Source organism: Cyprinodon tularosa, unplaced genomic scaffold (genome assembly GCF_016077235.1).
Source record: "Cyprinodon tularosa strain WSP-4 unplaced genomic scaffold, ASM1607723v1 ctg595, whole genome shotgun sequence".
In the NCBI taxonomy this organism is placed as follows: domain Eukaryota; kingdom Metazoa; phylum Chordata; class Actinopteri; order Cyprinodontiformes; family Cyprinodontidae; genus Cyprinodon; species Cyprinodon tularosa.
This window is the reverse complement of record NW_024039335.1, coordinates 232,827-251,718: the sequence shown is the minus strand read 5'-3', so window position 1 is coordinate 251,718 and position 18,892 is coordinate 232,827. Positions and strand designations below refer to the sequence as shown.

Sequence of the window (18,892 nt, the reverse complement as noted above, 5' to 3'; positions counted from 1 at the left end):
TAACCAATCTGGGTGATTAGATGTAACTGACTCTATATAAAGCATCTCAGATGATGGGTTTGGCACAATTTTTTAACAATTCACAATGCGAAATCGCAATTTAGATTTTTTTTTTAACAAAAATCAAAACTGCAAATTTTTTTAACCGAAATTGAAAATTTTTTTTTCAAACTTTGCTTACCACCATCGTGTACATGTTTAAGCTCCAGGGCTTTATGGTTTTCATGGTCTAATATTCTCTCTTGTCTTGAATCCATAATCAAGGAACTTTACTTTTACTAGCTAGATGCAACTCTGGTGGTGTTTTTTTTTTATTATCTTTTTTTTTCCATTAAAACTCTTTACCTATCTTGTGTTTCCATCTTAGCTTTTAACAGCACATTTGATATTATGGAGTGATTTATAAATAAAGTTTGGTAAAGTTCATCCACTTTAAGTGCATTACTGTCACCTAAGGGGCTGGAGTAAGAGAGTTAATGTCTTACTCTCATTATTTGTTACGAAACAAAAAAGTTAGGGCCTCTGTGATTTAGATTTTTCTTTTTTTAGATTATATTAGAAACGCAGATAGTCGTCCATTATTAAGCATTTAAGGTAAACAAACCAGCAGCTCTGGGTCACACTTTAAGAAGCTTTACCCATTGTGATTTACCATAAATAAAATCATAATGTCTCTGCAGGAATGGCTTACATGCAAACTGTTTTCAATATTAACGTCTTTATAGAGAAAACTGTTAACGGGGCAATGCTAACGAGCTACATGCTAATCTAGCTTCAAATGAGCAGAACAGACATTCTGATCTGCAGGGATTTGGTTCGCTCCATACGTCAGTCCCAACGCCATCTCTGGCTGCATCGCCATGACGATCCTCATCATATCAGTTTTCAGTTGATTCTGGGGATCCAGCTATTGGCTCATGGTCATACTGGTATGGTGAAAAAAACCAATACTTCCACAAAGGTTTCCAGTCTTTTATTGTATTTCTTAAAGGCTTCTTCTTTGAAGAAGGGGTCGGCAGCAGTTGGTCATTATCTCCACCCTCAGATCCTCCACAAACATTCATGCTATCTCGGTTTATTTGAATTTGATTTCAGTTTCCCTTTAAAGTGTTTTCCCATGGATCTACAGTAGTAGCCATTCAAAATTTCCCCACTTTCCTTGATGAACCCTTGGCTGGTCTTTGGCTGGTCCTCTACAATTCCTTTTTAGTCTACGCTCTAATAATCAACTGTTACTGACAGTTCCTTGGACTCGACTTAAGAGGAAAGGAGATCAGGCCTTCTCTGTTCTTGCTCCAATTTTGTGGAACCATTTACCTCTTCAAATTAAATCCGCCCACAACCTGGATCATTTTAAAACGCTTCTTAAAACTTATTTTATTCTTCTACTTTTAATTGAAGCAGTGTTTCACATTCTGTTTTGTTAATTCATGTTGTTGTCTTTCCTTTAAAGCACTTTGGTGCAGTTTTATACCTGTTTTTAAAGTGCTATATAAATAAATTTGACATTGACATTTAAACATCAATCTTTGTACTAAAATATTCTTTCTGTCATGATTTGTGGACATTAAGATCTAAAGAGAAGCGTCATCTCCTGGTCAGAACCTGGAATTCAGTGAAAAGGTGGAGTCAGAGTAAAAAAAAATGCATGCCCAGGTAAAAGCCAGTGGCCTTGGAGGGGATTTGGCTGGGCGTTGCAGGGGAGTAGGCAGCCATACGGCTGACGTTTGACTGGGAAGGGCCATTTTGAATGGCTGCTGCTGTAAATATTCCAGAAAAAACGAACCGGAACACTGGGGGGTAGAATCCACCTCTTCATCTGAAGATTTCAAAATCTATTCCAGCTTCCACCTTCTGTTGAAGCAACCTTGGGCCAGATGCTGGACCTCACATTTTGTAGTTTTATGCACAAAGTTGTTTTGAGTTGAAATAGTAAAAGGTTTATGGATTCTCTCCTTGTTTCTGTTCTCTAGCATTTTACTGATTCAAAGCATAAAAGCAGCTGCGGCTTCCTCTTGGCTCTTCCCTTATCAGTCAGCAAACTGCATTAACTCCATACCAGATGCAGCTTTAATAGATGCGCTGTAGAGCTATAATCATTATTAAGACAAGGGTGTGGTACAGAAAAGGTTTTATTTCCTCTAGAGGAGAGAGCTGGAACATATAACACCATCAGCCCGACAGCACAGCAGCAGGATCATCACATATTTAGGTGGGAATCAGGGTGTGTGATCAAGTTTTTTGGTGAATCATCCTGACTGGGACATTAAATTAGAATTCCTAGTTTGATTCTGAGAGCTAATGAGACTTTTTGTAACCAGTTTTAATTCCTGCTTCTCCCAGCTGTTAAAGTGTCCCTCCAGTCTGGAAGAGAAGATGTCCAGAAAGGCGGAACATTCAGCCTCGGTCTGAGCCCGGATGTTTCTGTCGTTTCCTTCTGGCAGATTTACCTAAAATCTACTCAAACTGCTGCTGTGACTCATTCCAGAGTCCATTTCCCCTTCTGCAAATCTTTAAGTCTTTAATTATCTGGAGTTCATCCCACTGAGTCGATTATAAACCTGCATGGCTCCTTTCCTTTTAAATAAATCTTTCTCTCTCTCTCTGGTTTTATTTTCTTCTGTTTCGCCTCTCGGATCGCGTCATAAACGGTTTAGGAATAATGGGGATTATTTTAAAGCTGTATGTGTGGCAGTGTCCTGCATCTGAGTTTGACCAGTCAGAGGTGAAATGATCAGTAATTGCTGCTCGGTCAGCTGAGCTGCGGCTCGGTTTCAGGCTTTTATTTGCTGACTTTTTGAAAAGGAAAACAATTGTCCATCAGAGGAATAAATAGGGGTCTCTCAGTCGGTGGCCGCCCATCACACAGAAGCGCTGATGATTACAAGCTTTCTAAACACCTTGTATTTCCTTCAAGCAGGCAGTAAAAATGCTTCAACTGAGGAATTATAACATTTCTGCCATGTTTACTGAAACCAACAGGATAGTTAAAGGTAGCAGCAGCAATAACTCTGAGTAATCGTTTCCTGTTTGACTTTATCAGCGCCTCACATTGATGTGGAGGAATTAAAGTCCACTCTGCTTTCAGTCGACACAGAGTCCAACCAGCGGCTTTAAATCAGGGGAGCTCTAGACTTTGACTAGGCCATTCCACCATCTTGATTTTCTCTGCGGTAGATTAGCTACTATGTTTGGGATCTTGGTCATGATAATGACCCAGTTTGGACCAAGCTTCATCCATTGGACATCACAGTCCCCTCGGGCCTCCATCACCACTCCTCCACCACCGTGTCTCTGCATGGTTGTCTATGCATCATAGAGACTGACATTTTTTGGGGAATCCCACGGGTCACGGGATTCCCGTGGGATGGGAGTCAGTATTAGTAACGATCACGTGATTGGGACGGTACAGGATTAAACATTAACGGGAGCAGACGGGAGTGGGAGCAAAACCAATAATAACTAAAAAAAAAACTAGGATTGATGCAAAATATGAAAGAAAATAGAAAGAAAAAAAATCCAGTACTGGCGCCGCCATTTTGTAGTTTTTTTCCTTTAGGGTGACCAAACGTCCATATTTCCTGGGACATTTCCGTATTTCACGTCCTGTCCCGGGCGTCCCGTTTTTTTTTTAGAAAGTGAGGAAATGTTAATTGGACCATTAAATTTACAGGCGCTAGGGCACTGCGCACGACGCTGCATGTGACGTAATCCCTGAGCCGCGTCAGTGCGGGCAGCTTTGTTCTTAATCAGAATATAGATAGCGTGGCTGTCAGTACGCCAACAACATGCAAAAGCGCAAATGTATGTTTACCGACGATTTACAAAAGAGTTTTCAGACCGGGTCGAGACAAATGGGAGGCCTTGTGCACAGTGTGCAAAGCAGGCACATATGTCTCAATGGCCAATGGAGGTGCAAGAGATCTGAAAAGCTACCTGGACACCGAAAGTAAAGATAGTCTATTGATATGTTTGTTTGTTTTTGGTACATTTTGAATAATATTTGCTACACAATAGGTATTTTTTGTTAATTAGCTCATTTGTTAATTTATTTTTTTCCTATAGCCTACAGAACAGACATTATTTCGTTCCTTGCTTTGGCTGAGTATCATCTGTTATTCGGAGTTGAGAGTTATTGTTAAGTTTTATTGTTAAGTGAGGGATGTTTAGATGAGACATTATTTCTTTCATTATGCTATTCATTCATTACAGGAATTGTTAAGTATTTTTAATAAAAACATTTTGAATAAAATTATCGTTTGTTATTGGAGTTATTGCTGTTGACTTTTACAGAAAAGCATTTTTAATAAATCAACTGTAGATATAGACATCTCTATGCATGGGAACAGAGATCCCGACCCCCCCACTGTGTGTCCTGGTTTTTCGAAAGGAAAATATGGTCACCCTATTTTCCTTGAAGCCTACACTGTAATGCGAGTCTAAAAAACTACACGACCCAAAAAACCCGCGCTCAAAAACAAGAATGGAGGGACCAACAGTTACTACAGTTAGAAACAGGAACTTAACTGACCCTTCATAGAAATTCAGATTCAATGTATTGGCAGAAATCTTATTGAAGACAACAAGAATGGGAGTGGTGCAGGAGCGGGAGTCATTCTGAATGGGAGCGGGATGGGAGTGGGAGTAATTTCACCAGGAGTGGGACGGGACAGGATTTAGATTTCTACTCTGGCCCGGGATCGGGACGAGACACAATTTTTTTCTGTGGGAGTGGGACGGGACAGGAATGAAAATCCACTCCCGTGTCAGTCTCTAATGCATCATGACCAAATAGCCTTGGTCTCAGAGGACAGTGTTCCACACATTTTATAATGATAAAACATGTTTTAGTCATTTTAAAGTGTGATTAGGTTAAGAATCAAACCAGATTTAAGACAAGAGAAACAAAACGATAAATAAAGGATAAATTCAGAGCACAGAAAATGGGTGAGGATTGTAACCAGATAGAAATAAGAATAAAAAAATTGAATTCTTTATTTTTTACATTTAAGAGCTAAACTAGTCTGCACTTTCATATTTTACAGTAAAACCGTGGTTCTGGACAGACTGTCTGAGATTAAACCTCTTCCTGATTTTTTTTCTTTTGATCAATCAGAAATCAGACTGAATCTTTGATCTGGGCACTGAGAGAGAGAGTCAACTGTGGACAAACCTCCAAATATTCCTGCAGCAGTTGCCCTTTGCCAGCCAGTATTATACTGCTCTTAATTTAGTGAAGAAAGTTCTCCTTAACACCAGCGAGCTACTCTTGATCAAAGTCATTAGTCACTGATTTGGACTCTTTGCTGCTGAATAATTGAGGCGGTGTGAGGATAAAGGATTTGACTGTGCTGGCTCACTAGTTAGGGGAAGCGAGAAGAGCTCTGGGTTGTGGAGAGAAAGACAGAAGTAGGAGGGCAATGGCAGACAGGAGGAAGTAATTTAGAGAAAGATTGAGAAGGAGGATAGTGTTGATGTGATGAATGCTTTGTCTACTCATGGCTCCGTCCACCACGGACCGAATGAAACATTCAGTGCTGTAATATCTGTGAAACCACCACCCATGACTGTGGAAAAAAGGATCACTTCCTCCATTTATCCTCGTGCTGGTCGCACCAACGTTTCCCAGCTTTTAACAAATGGCCGCTCATTCAGAGCCCCTCACTTCAGCCCATAATCATACATCAAACATAGAAGTGCCTAGCTTTCCTTTCTCAGATAAAACACAATAATATGTTTTTTCCATCCCATTAGTTTCCCATCAGGTTCTGGAATATATCCACGATTCATCAACTGATTGTATATATTCAGGAATAAAGTCGGGTTGAGTAAAGAGCAGGAGCAGCTTGGAGGAAAGATCCCTCCTGAAGACCATCCGGAGCTAAAAGCAGACAGAAGCGAGTTTTCTGAAGGAAACAACATCACTGCAGGCTGATATCAGCCAAATCAGCTGTTGGGATGAAGGTGTTTTCTGATGGTTCTTCTCCTGGATTAATCTCCTTCTTCTCTCTGACAGAGTGAAGTGGTGTTTATCTGTAAAAGTCTAAATCCTGTTTCCACTCCGGCAGAGTGCTGCAGAGTGAAGCAAGGTTTAGTTGTTGACTATTCTAGTATGGAGGATCTGATGCAGATCTAGTAAAGCTGCATGTTGGCCTCGCTCTGTTAGCTACTGCTATGAACCGCTGAGTCCTGCTCAAATTCACATCCCATGCCATGCAGGAAATGCAGCTTAGATGATGCATCCCAAACAGCACACAAAGTTTTTATCTTGCAGCTTCCAGTTGAATCTAAAGTGACCGCCTCATTGTTCAGTTCCTCATCTCTAGCTGAGATGAAGGCGAGCAATCAGAGAGTTTAAGCAGACAGCGGCTGAGGTCACATTTAATTCTGCGGTTTCCCCTCAGTCTCCACTAATTCAAAGCTGAATGCTAAACACAGCCTGCAGAGACGCTCTGAAAGCCGTTTGTCCTCTTTAACATCTGAGGGAAATGTGTTGAGAATGTTTAAACTAGTCCATAGAGATGCTGTCAATGCAGGTTGGACATAAAGAACAAGTGAATGAACTCATGAGGTGACGCTGTGAGGCTGCATCTGCCAGCAGGAGTTTTATCATCTAGTTTAATTATTATTGCCGTGCAGAAAAAAGCTTTGAATATTTTCAGTTATATGTCCCGTATCTTCGGTTACTAAATGATTTTTGCATCAGTTCTGATAAGCACAGTCCTCTTCTAAGTATTGGATCAGGTTTTTTTTCTGTTCCTTTATGTGGACACTCATCGAAATAATGACTTTGGTGATGGAGCCGATGCTGCAACCAATTTCCAGATATTTATCCTTACTTAAGGTCTGAGGGGTTCCTGTTACTCGTGGATCCAGAAAAGGTGTGAAACTGTGTCATGCGAGGAGCTTAAAGCAGAATGGGGGATGCTGCCGATGCTTTGATCAGCTGTCAGCAAACAAAACTGACTCAACATCTTTAGCAAGAAGTCTGACTTTTTCTTACTCAATATTTAGTGAATGATGTGGTTCTGCTGATGTTTTAAAGCCATTCCTCCCAGTTTATACTGGAGCAGTTCCCAGTCTGTTCTTCCATAGGTAAGGTGGTTTTATTAGTGGTCAAATGTTGAATAAATCTTAATCTAATTGATAGGGATGCACGATATAATCGGCCCCCTATCGGTATCGGCCTTAAAACTGAATATCGGACATCGGCCCCCCCACCGATATTTAACCCGATATTTGATCATCTTCTGAGTTTCTAAAGTCTAAAATAAAAATAAAAAAATACTACTTCTTCTTCTTCCTCAAAAACTTCTTCTTTACAAACTGCTATTTTCAATGACTACTTATTTTAGTCCAGCTTTAACATCGGTATCGATATCGGTTATCGGCTACATGAGTTTTAAAATATCGGCATATCGGATATCGGCCAAAATCCCAATATCGTGCCTCCCTACTAATTGATCTTATTGATTAACTAACAATTAATGGCTACTCTGGCAACCATTTCCCTAAAAACCTGATATTTCTCTTGTATCTCTTGGTCGTTTTAACAATATGAAGGGCTAAATGTCATATTTTCTATATGCTAAGTTAAAAAAAATAGTATTTTAATAAAAAAAAAATTTGTTTCACATTATTAAACTTATTTACATGATTAACAAAGCAGGAAAAAGAGAGTAATTGTGACTGATTTAGAGCTATGATTATTAGACAGGGTAGGTCACTCCAACATGCTGTCAGACTAATGAAGTGGAGGCTAACTACAGCATTTTTAGTGGAACCCAATGGGCAGTACTGGGAGAGACTTTTTCTGTTAGCAGCAGGTTCTGGTTGCTCTCAGAGGAATATTTAAACTTGGCTCACTGCAGTGCATTAATACACAAAATCCTTTCCTAATGCTAATTGCTAGCACGTCTTTTTCTCTAAAGTTAAAGGCATTCTGGGTAATGCCCTCTACTTTTTTTCATCACATCCTCAGCTTCCAAGTACAGCAGGGAAGTCAATACCGTTTCATCACTTAAGTGTCTGGATCATCTGTCTAATCAGCTCCTCTTTCCTTTTTTCAGGCTGTGAGAGTGATTTTTGGGGCCCACACTGTACTAACCGCTGCCAGTGCCGCAACGGGGCCAAATGTAACCCAATAACAGGAGCGTGCGTCTGCACTGATGGCTACCAGGGCTGGCGCTGTGAAGAACACTGTGATCCGAACCTGTATGGGAAAGACTGCATGCAAGAATGCCAGTGCCTCAACGGCGCCACCTGCCATCATCAGACTGGAGAGTGCCTTTGTGCACCGGGATACACTGGAGTCTTGTGAGTAGATCTATAAGAGCACATGGTAAGGCCTGGGAGTAAAAATACAGAAACAGAGATGGCATTTTGATATTCCCCAACTATTTAAACTCTGAGAACATCTTTAAATGTATGGAGGATAAAAAGTACCAAAATTAAATAAATAAATACAGCATTAAATAAATAATTAAATATGTCAATAATTAATTAAATGTGGAATTAAATAAATAAATGTGTCATTCATTAATTAAAACCACGTCACTAATATAAAGTGCCACAATTAAATAAATAAATACAGCGATAAACAATTAATTAAATTTGTCATTCATTAAATAAATAAGGAATTAAATATATAAATGTGTCATTAATTTAATAAAATACGTCTTCAATATATATAATTATTTCAGTGTGCATTTAATTATTTCATGGTCCTGTGTCGCAGTGCATCGAAACCATTAAAAGAATCTGTCAAACTCACCCATCAAAGTTAGGGGGCGGTTACCTAACAGCTGATTGGTCGCCCTGCACATTAAGGCGAAGCAAAGCGATTACAGAGAGCCGATTTGCGTTAACCCCGCCCCCTAACTTTGATGGGTGAGTTTGACAGATTATTTTAATGGTTTCGATGCACTGCGACACAGGACCATGAAATGATTAAATGCACACTGAAATAATTATATATATTGAAGACGTATTTCATTAAATTAATGACACATTTATATATTTAATTCCTTATTTATTTTATGAATTACACATTTAATTAATTGTTTATCGCTGTATTTATTTATTTCATTGTGGCACTTTATATTAGTGACGTGCTTATACAAGCTAACTTTCTACAATCTGGTTGGTTTTTTTTGGAAGTCAGATTTTGTAGACATGCGATATGCGATTTGTATAAACTCTGCATATACAAAATGACAATATCGTTTGTCAAAGTCTGAGTCATATACGGTATGATTGTCTATATGAAGCTGAAGATTGAAAAACAACATGTAAGCATCAATATTTTACCCACAGTGAGGCGTTATAAAGTGCTTTATGATTTTTCAGCATCTGTATTTTGAAACTATAAGTTATTCCATCTGGTTCAGAGAGTAAATTATGCTAAAAAGCCTTATTACTTTGTTTAACATTTGTCTCTGTACAGATAAGGTCGCTGTCATGTCATTTTTCTTTCCAGAACGAATGTTGTTCTCTGTGTTTATGCAGATTGTTCTGTTTGTCTCTTGCAGCTGTGAGGAGCCGTGTCCTCCAGGTAAACATGGCTCCCTGTGCGAGCTGCGCTGCCCCTGTCAGAATGGAGGAACGTGCCATCATGTCACCGGACAGTGCTCCTGCCCCCCTGGCTGGATGGTACGACCCATCCCTCCCTCACCTCTGCACAAACATTTAAACTATTCCAACCTTTCTGAATTGATCCCTTTGGCCTTAATATAAAACAAAGAACAGAAGAATTTAACAAAACAGGCTTTAAGTAATATTTGACTTTTAAACCACTTCCTTTCATATTCAATTAAGTTTTAGTGAAAAATTTAATTCTGAACTAAGATGACCAGCAACATGAAATCATTTTTTTTTTTACTAAAATCTACAAGACAGAAGAAGAAGCACAGTCTTTGCTAACCACATCAACACAGGGTAAAATGACATAATCTATGACATCACAGTAGCAGCTGATGCTGCCATCATAATAATCATCTCAGGCTTCTGCCAGTTGGCGTCAGAGACATGTCCAAAAACCTAAAAGCTCCACCTGAGACTCTGCAGACCTCATTTAGCAGGTTGAAGGTCAGAGGTCATGATCCTGAACCAGCCTGGCTGTTAAAATCCAAACAGCAAATAATCATTATGGGCTGATAGCTACGGGTACAGTGGTACAGTGGGTGACAGACCCTGAGCACCCTGATCTCCTGTGCATCCTAAAGTCTTCTATAGTTCCAGTCATGAGTCATCAGCACGACAATGAGGAGGTTCTACCAGCTGCTAAAGGATGTTCTACTGATTGATGAATGTGGTTCTACAAGACACCTGAAGGAGATTCCAAAAGGCACCTGAAGCAGGTTTTGAAGGTCCTGAAAAAGGTTCTAAAAGCTCCTGAAGGAGGTTCTAAAGGCTCCCAAAGAAGTTTCTAAAGCAGGGCATACACTGTGCAATATTTCCAATCGTTGCACGCAGTTACAACTCACGATGTATGTATCACACTGTGCAGACCGACGCTCTGATGAGATCTACCTGCTCACACTGCATGTCTAAAACCACGTTGGACTCGGCTCCACCGCGAGATGGCGCTACTCGGACTCGTCTATCCGGGAGCCAAACCAGTAGAAGAGGAATATAAAATAATGGGCTGCCTTGGGAATTTGTGCAATTTTGTGCTGAAAGCCCTAAAAAGTAAAGGCGACAGCGTATTTGGACAAAGACATGGCTGAGCAAGCGTGGCTACTACGGTCTGTCAATTTTACAGAAAGAATCTCCAGTTCACTCATTGCACCCCCTCCATCCTTCTGTGTTTACATCTAAGAGGAATAAGAAGAAGAATCCTTATTTGCGCATGCCCACTGAGCCATTTGCCGATGACGGCCGACTGAATTTCAAACATGTTGGATTTTCTCCCGACCAGGTGTGCTTTGGTGGTGCAGTGGTTAGCACACACGAACCATGTAGGAGGGCTAATGTTTGTGGTACTGTTCATAAGACAAGCCACTAGTGCTGTAAAAACTCAAAAAAATCTTACGATTCCGGATCGGGAGGTGGTCCTGAGTATCTGATCACCTCTCCTTACCCCCTGTACACTACACGACGCATGACCCACGATCAGGCTGAAAGTTGGCCCGATCGAAAAATTCTCTCATTACTGGAAAGTCGCCCCGAAAAGGACAACAAAGTCATACAGTGTATGCCCGGCTTAAAGATCCTGAACGAGGTCCTAAAAGCTCTTAAAGGAGGTTCTAAAAGGTCCTGAAGGAGGTTCTAAATCTCATGAAGGAGGTTCTAGAAGCTCTTAAAGGAGGCTCTAAAAGGTCCTGAAGGAGGTTCTAAAAGCTCTTAAAGAAGGTTCTAAAAGGTCCTGAAGGAGGTTCTAATGCTCATGAAGGAGGTTCTAGAAGCTCTTAAAGGAGGCTCTAAAAGGTCCTGAAGGAGGTTTTAAAAGCTACCAAACGAGGTCCTAAAAGCTCCTAAAGGAGGTGCTAAAAGGGCCTGAAGGAGGTTCTAAAGCTCATGAAGGAGGTTCTAAAGCCCCTGAAGGAGAATCTAAAAGCTACCGAAGGAGGCTCTAAAGGCTCCTAAAGGAGGTTCTAAAAGTTCCTGAAAGAGGTTCTAAAGGTCCTGAAGGAGGTTCTAAAGGCTCCTAAAGGAGGTTCTAAAGCAGGGGTATCAAACTGGTTCCAGAAAGGGCCGTGTGGCTGCAGGTTTTTCTTTCCAACCAAGCAATAGCACAGCAGACTCCTATCATCTCATCAAGTGAGTCCAATCTGAACATGATGACATTATGAAATGACTGGAGTCTGCTGTGCTATTGCTTGGTTGGAAAGAAAAACCTGCAGCCACACGGCCCTTTCTGGAACCAGTTTGACACCCCTGTTCTAAAGGCTCCTAAAGGAGGTTCTAAATGCTACCGAAGGAGGTTCTAAAGGTCCTGAATGAGGTTCTAAAGGCTCCTAAAGGAGGTTCTAAAGGCTCCTAAAGGAGGTTCTAAAAGCTACCGAAGGAGGTTCTAAGAGCTGATTAAGGAGATTCTAAAGGCAAATGAAGGTTCTCTGCTCCTAAATCAGGAATGGACTTGGAGATCAATATTTTGGGAAATATTAGGTGGTATTTGTTTAATTCGTTTTTTTACCATCAGAAGTTGAAATCAGGAGAATCTAACATTCCCAGTGGTTCTGGTGCTTATAAACTCTCCTTCTCCATAAATACCCAATAAATGGAACTGAGTCCGGACCTGCATGGTGTCTGCGAGCAGACAGAGGTCTTTATCACTATCATCAGATGAGAGGCGCTGATCTAAACATCAAACAGCATCTCAGTGACCGTTTTTCTGGGTTTTCATGTCAGACGTGTCCCACCTTTGCCCTCAGGGTCCGGTGTGCGCCCAGCCGTGCCCATTCGGCTGGTTTGGCATCAACTGCTCCGAGGAGTGCACGTGTCGTAACGGAGGGCTGTGCGACCACATCAGCGGTCAGTGTCAGTGCACCGCAGGCTACATCGGAGAAAGGTGAGATAATTCGGGGTCATGTGGAGCATTTTCAGGAGGAGATGTTGTGGTTTACATGTCAGACGTGTTCCTGTAGGACTCAGTAACCTTTCCACCTTCCCATTGCTCCTTGACCTGTCTGAATATTTACTCTTTAACCCTTCTATCCTCTGGACTTTAGCTCCTCTAACTCCCCCTCCTCATTATTCTCAATCGAGCCAAATTACCTCCATCCATTCCGGCTCCAGACAGGTGAATTAGCCTACATGGAATAATTCCGAGATTGACTTCTCTTCCTCTCCGTCCACGTTGTAATGGAATTAGCTGAGATAAGAGTCCCGAGGAAGTCGGCATGATTTAAACGTGACGTTGAACAGAAGTCCTCGCCGAGCAGTTTAATTGAGTGATTTGTCTATTTCTTAATGGTTTCAGCTGGTGGACGTGTGAAGAATTCAGCAGGCCAGACGCCGCTTCGAGACTTTTTTCTCTGGGTCTCTGTATAACTGGTACAGACACTCTGTGAGCTGCGCTCGGGGTCCTGGTTTACCGCTCGGCCCGTTGACCTCCTGAAATGTAGCAGCTTGCGTCGTTAGAGAAAAATGGTTTTATTGTCGAACAGGAGCCTCGTTAATCTGTCTCTGAATAATGAATGAATGTTTGAAGGACAATTTTTTACATTTAAAACCTGCTCTTAAAATTTATTGTTAGATCTATTCAACTAATCACATTTCTACCCCTTTATTTTACCTTTTACAGAACAAAGAGACTTTCATTGTTTTGCCCTTTGGGTTAAAATGACTAAATCCATTTTTCAAATAATGAAAAACTGCTGTTGTTCCAATACAAATTTAAAAGGCTTAATTTTAAGTGATTTCTATTTACTTATTTAATCCCAAAACAAATTACTAATATAATCCAAGTTTCCTCAGAGAGTTGCTGTAAAATAGCGGATGTAGGCAGGAAGGATCTCCTGTATAAGTCTGTATTGCAGCGGCTCTGAAGACAGCCTCTGACTGAGGACACCTTCTTGATGTACAGGATCATCAATTTTCTTCATGCAGTCATTGCCTATGAAGCAATTCCTCATCCTGAGGATGCATGTGGCGACAGTGGAGAGAAGGAGGGGATGAAACCAGAACCCGGCTTAGGGTGAGCAGGCATCTAAGGTAGAAACAGGAGGCTTATATTCAGGGGGTGAAAAGAGAGAAAACCTTTCATTCTCCAGTTTCAGATCAGGTCGGAATGAATGAGTCATTTCCTGATTTCCTGATTTCATTTTACATTAATGTATATCTGCACAGTTCTGCAGAGTTCTGCTAATGGACCATCATTTTATTCAGGTGTGTTTAATAAAAGGAAAGATCTAAAATATATAGGATAGCCAGTCAGTCCAGACTGACGTTGGGCAGAACTGGTCCAGTTTCTTTTCATAGTTTAATGAGCTTTTGATTGGTTGATTCCCAACATCCCAGTTGATGGAGGCACAACTCAAGCTGAGATATCAGGAGCACTTAATGTCCATTATCTATAACTTGTGCATAACTTATGCGTAACGTATCAAGAACATATCTCCAACACATATATCTGACGTGTTCCAGACGACCGCTGGACGTGTTTCTAACTTCCAGCTACTGTATAATGGTGTATTGGCAGCGTTTTGGTATAAAGGGGGTTCACAGGAGGAAACCATCAGTTCTCCTCCCATCATAGGGTGAGTGAGAAGTTGAGTGTGATGGATCCTCCCTGCGTTCACACCCACGGCCACAACCACCAAACTTCTTAGCAGACATGATGGTGAATCTGCTGCGACTGCAAACCTTCTGTCTTTCTTTTTTCTTTTTCTTTTTTTGTTTTTTGGCAGGCAGCAAACAGCAGCTAAGTTAATACCGCGATCAAACAAATCTTTTTGTGCAGTCCGGGTGCCTCCGGACACATTGCTGCCCCCCTCAGGACACTGGCTTGTGACATTTCTTGGGTATTACGCTGCCATACGTTATGCATAATTTAGGCCGTCGTTGGACAAACGCTCTGGACTTGTTATGAATACTCTATGTAAATCCCAAAAATTGAAAAAATAATAGAAAGTTCAGCGTATAACAGCGTTTTAGGAGATTTTTGGATGTCAGGTGTATGCTGGCTAAATCGTCAAGGGGCTTACTGGAGAGAGAAAAAGGCTTCTTTACCATGAAGGTGCAACAGTTTGGGGGAGGTAGTGGGTTGGCCTGTCTGCATGTATTTAGTTTGTAACCCTGCTTTGTGACACTCCTACGCTCAGCTACGTATGGGCGAGGCCTAAAAGGAAATAAGGAATAATGGAGAAATAAAAGTGAGTTATGATAGCAGTGGAGGTAAGGACACACTGCGTTGGAAAGCTGTTACTCTGTGAAGGGTTTTCTGTGTTAGGAGGAGTGACATTTAAAGCTGTCTCTGGTTTGTTCTGTTCTGAGTTTCTCTAAAGGCTGTTAACGTTTCCAAGCCCAGCATATTCCTAACATACAGATCCTGGAAGGGCAAAACAAAAAGGGAAATAAACGTTCTCTTAGTGGGAGTTTCCCTCTCTCTCACCTTCCATCAGCTTGACTGAATCACAGACGTGTCAACGATAGAAATAGCTGACTGGGAGTCTTTATTCAGCAAATTCCACACTAAAGAGTGAGGCTGTGCGTGACCTGCTCTTGCATGGGCGTGATGCATTCACTGACTGAAAGATTGGGTCATTTCATAGGAGGCAGAGCAACGACTTTATTCTGCAACTTAAAATAACAAACTTAACTTAAAGCTTAACTTTAATTTAAAGTCGTAGGGAAATCCTATTTAAATGTCAAATCATTCTGGCTTAAATATCTACATAAATGTACTCTATCAGACCATGTCGTCCCAAAAGTTAGAAAATTTCTATTTTAGAAAAATCTGTCTTAAAATCTGTGGGTCTGTTTTTTTTTTTCGTTATTTTATGCAGACCAGTTAGTTATACGTCAGCTTGTAAACCGAAATTCGGCCAATCATATATTGACGGTCATCTGTCAATCAAATTTTTTTTGGTCATAGCATCTTGATTCATATTTCGCAGCTAATTTATGCAACAGTTGAAATAAGAATCATTTCCTTTCCCATTGCGTTCCGTCCCAGTGTTCATGGGGATGGACGTCTGTGTCTTCGGCAGGCGTAGAGCTAACAGAACTGGCAGCGTTGCGAGGCAAGGGCTCAAACATGTACGGCTGGAAGCCTTCTACACCAAACCAAGCTTCTGCCGCCCTGGCGTCCTCTTCCACAACATCTTCGTCTCCGCTTTCCACCTCTAAATAAAAAATGGATGATGGAGGAGACTCATCCACGACCTCCGACACTAAACTCTTCTCCTCTTGCATGTTTCCGCTGTCCATAGCGTTCCTTGACAGTGTCGTTGCTAAGTCACCAATTTAGTGCTACTTGGTCCCAATGGAATTTACCATTGGGAACCTACTAGCACTAAGTTGCTAACTGGTTAGCAAGATGCTTCCGACAAATCGTCTACAACCAGACCTGCTTGCGAACCTTCCGCCACAACAATCCCGCCCCCTTGAAAATGGATCAATCACATTCACTTTATTCACTCGTGTAAAGTCGGGCAACACTCGGGAGAATTTTGAAATGCAACCGTTGGGACAGCCATTTTCCTACGACTTTAAGTTGGATTGAAATCTGGATTGAGCCAAACTTAACTTAAAGTTGACTCACTCCACATTTTCCTCAGAGAATCTCTGGTTAGAACTGCAGCAAAACGGTCCAGCTCTCCACCTGAATTCAGCCTCACTATCAGTGATCAGGAGGGTCTGATGGTTCTTTGGCCTCACAACAAGCCAGTTACAGCCTCACTCTGCTGAAGGAAGTCGTGCTTCATCACACTTTATGTTGTCAAATTAGGTTGATGTGCTAAAAGTTTATCAGCCAACCTGGAAGAAAGCAGAAGGTTTTATCCTGTTAGGATTACTCCCACTCTGCAGGAAGCTCGTTCAGTTTTAGTTGAATTATAACAATAACTGATTATCTGCCATCATGTTCCGCAGGCAGGTGTTTCCATTATTTTCAGGACCTCGTTAATATCACTGAGTGCAACCTAGTAAACACAACAAAAGGTTTTCCCGGCACCGCGGTCTGCATTCTCCAGAATCATCCTGCAGCTGGATTTACGCCGCTCCACAAGATTTCCAATAAAAGCCTTCATAAAGGAGGATTTACTGCTCGGCCCTTCATTCGTTTAATAACGCTGTTTCCAATAAAGCTCCCGATGAGTGCATCTGCAAGTCAAATGTTTGGCCATCAGTGCTGCTCTTGATCAGGGCCAGCTGACACAGAAGCAGCAGGCTGCAAACAGCAGCTTTCATTTCTTCTTCTCACTTCAACATTTTCAGACGCAACAAATGAAATAAACAATAATCCCATCAGGCATAAACAAACCTCCTCAGTAATATTTTAAAGCATGAACATTTATCTAAACTATTGCTGTCTCCTTTTGCCTTTTAATATATTTTTCTTTTATCTTCTTACTAAAGAATATTTTTTATTTCGATTTGTTTTTTGTTTTTTATATTAGACATTTCATTTTTTTAATTGCTTGCATTTTTTCCTTTATTTCTTTCGAAAAATGTGCTGCATATATATTTTATTGTTTCCTTTAAAAATAAATATATAATTAGTCATAATGTTAATCATGATAAATTGAACTAATTCCGAACATCACATGAAAATCTCCAAAAGCCAAGAGAAAGAAGCAAAAGTGAAAATAACGCCTGAAAATAACTGATTACAGGCGATTCTTTCAGACAGAAATTAGAATCATAAAGTTTTTAAACTGGCGCCGAAAAAGGACACCTGGTTTGATAAAAGTGGAATCTCTTCAGAACTGCACTGAGTTATCCAGTTCACTCAGAACATTAGGACTGCAGAGCATATGCATGTACGGTATGTATGTATATGTATATATATATATATCTATCTATATATATATATATATAAAACAGAAGAATATTAAGGTGAGGATGGATAAAGAAATTCCTTAGCAAGAAGCCTAGTTAAGACATCAGCAATCCTCTGCTCCAGGGGTCTTCAACGTTTTCCAGGCCAAGGGCCCCCAGACTGATGTAGAGATGGGGGGGGACCCCCTAATTACATATATTGTATGAAATTGTATCATATCAAACTGGTCCCATGGTCATTCTATTACATATAGAGTAATGTGACCAAAGTAATTCCTCCCTGGAATTCTTTAAGTATTTCTGATTCTGATTCAGGTGTTGTGAATGAAACGATGCCCAGACTGTGTGTCACTGAATGTTTGCACTGATGACTGAAAGACATCTTCTGCCTCCATTTATCTGTTACTAAAGTGTGTTGAATTCATGTTAATGTGGATTTAAAGACATTTCAATAAGTGGAAAAAATTGCAGGGGGGAAAATAAAAAAAGTCTAATCACCCTTAACGTTCATGACCCCCATGCAGTACCTCTGTGGACCCCCTAGGGGCCGCGGACCCCCTGTTAAAGACCTCCGCTCTACTCTATGACCACAGCTCCACCATATTTACAGGTGCTGGTCATAAAATTAGAATATCATGAAAAAGTAGATTGATTTCAGTAATTCCATTTAAAAAGTGAAACTTGTATATTATATTCATACATTACATACAAACTCATATATTTCAGATGTTTATTTTGTTTAATTTTGATGATTACAAATGACAACAAATGAAAATCCCAAATTCATCATATCAGAAAATTAGAATATTACTGAAGACCAATAAAAACAAAGGATTTATAGAAATGTTGGCCAACTGAAAAGTATGAACATGAAAAGTATGAGCATGTACAGCACTCAGTATTTAGTTGGGCCTCCTTTGGCCTGTATTACTGCAGCAATGCGGCGTGGCATGGAGTCGATCAGTCTGTGGCACTGCTCAGGTGTTATGATAGCCCAGGTTGCTCTAATAGTGGCTTTTAGCTCTTCTGAATTGTTGGGTCTGGTGTATTGCATCTTCTTCTTCACAATACCCCATAGATTTTCTATGGGGTTAAGGTCAGGAGAGTTTGCTGGCCAATTAAGAACAGGGATACCATGGTCCTTCAACCAGGTACTGGTAGCTTTGGCACTGTGTGCAGGTGCCAAGTCCTGTTGGAAAATGAAATCTGCATCTCCAAAAAGTTGGTCAGCTGCAGGAAGCATGAAGTGCTCTAAAACTTCCTGGTATGTGGCTGCGTTGACCCTGGACCTCAGAAAACACAATGGACCAACACCAGCAGATGACATGGCACCCCAAACCATCACTGACTGTGGAAACTTTACACTGGACTTCAAGCAACGTGGATGAAGTGCCTCTCTTCTTTTCCTCCAGACTCTGGGACCTTGATTTCCAAAGGAAAAGCAAAA

At 40.8% G+C, this 18,892-nt stretch overlaps 1 protein-coding gene across 3 annotated transcripts in view; it reads left to right on the top strand.

Moving 5' to 3' along the window:
* Window positions 1–18,892, top strand: part of LOC119797687 (multiple epidermal growth factor-like domains protein 11) — a 196,484-nt gene that overhangs the window by 117,658 nt on the left and 59,934 nt on the right. For all 3 annotated transcript variants that reach the window (XM_038306858.1, XM_038306857.1, XM_038306856.1), the window contains exons 6-8: window positions 8,070–8,316; window positions 9,531–9,651; window positions 12,375–12,511. In XM_038306858.1, coding sequence (XP_038162786.1) covers window positions 8,070–8,316; window positions 9,531–9,651; window positions 12,375–12,511 — 505 coding nt within the window. The remainder of the gene's footprint in view (window positions 1–8,069; window positions 8,317–9,530; window positions 9,652–12,374; window positions 12,512–18,892) is intronic.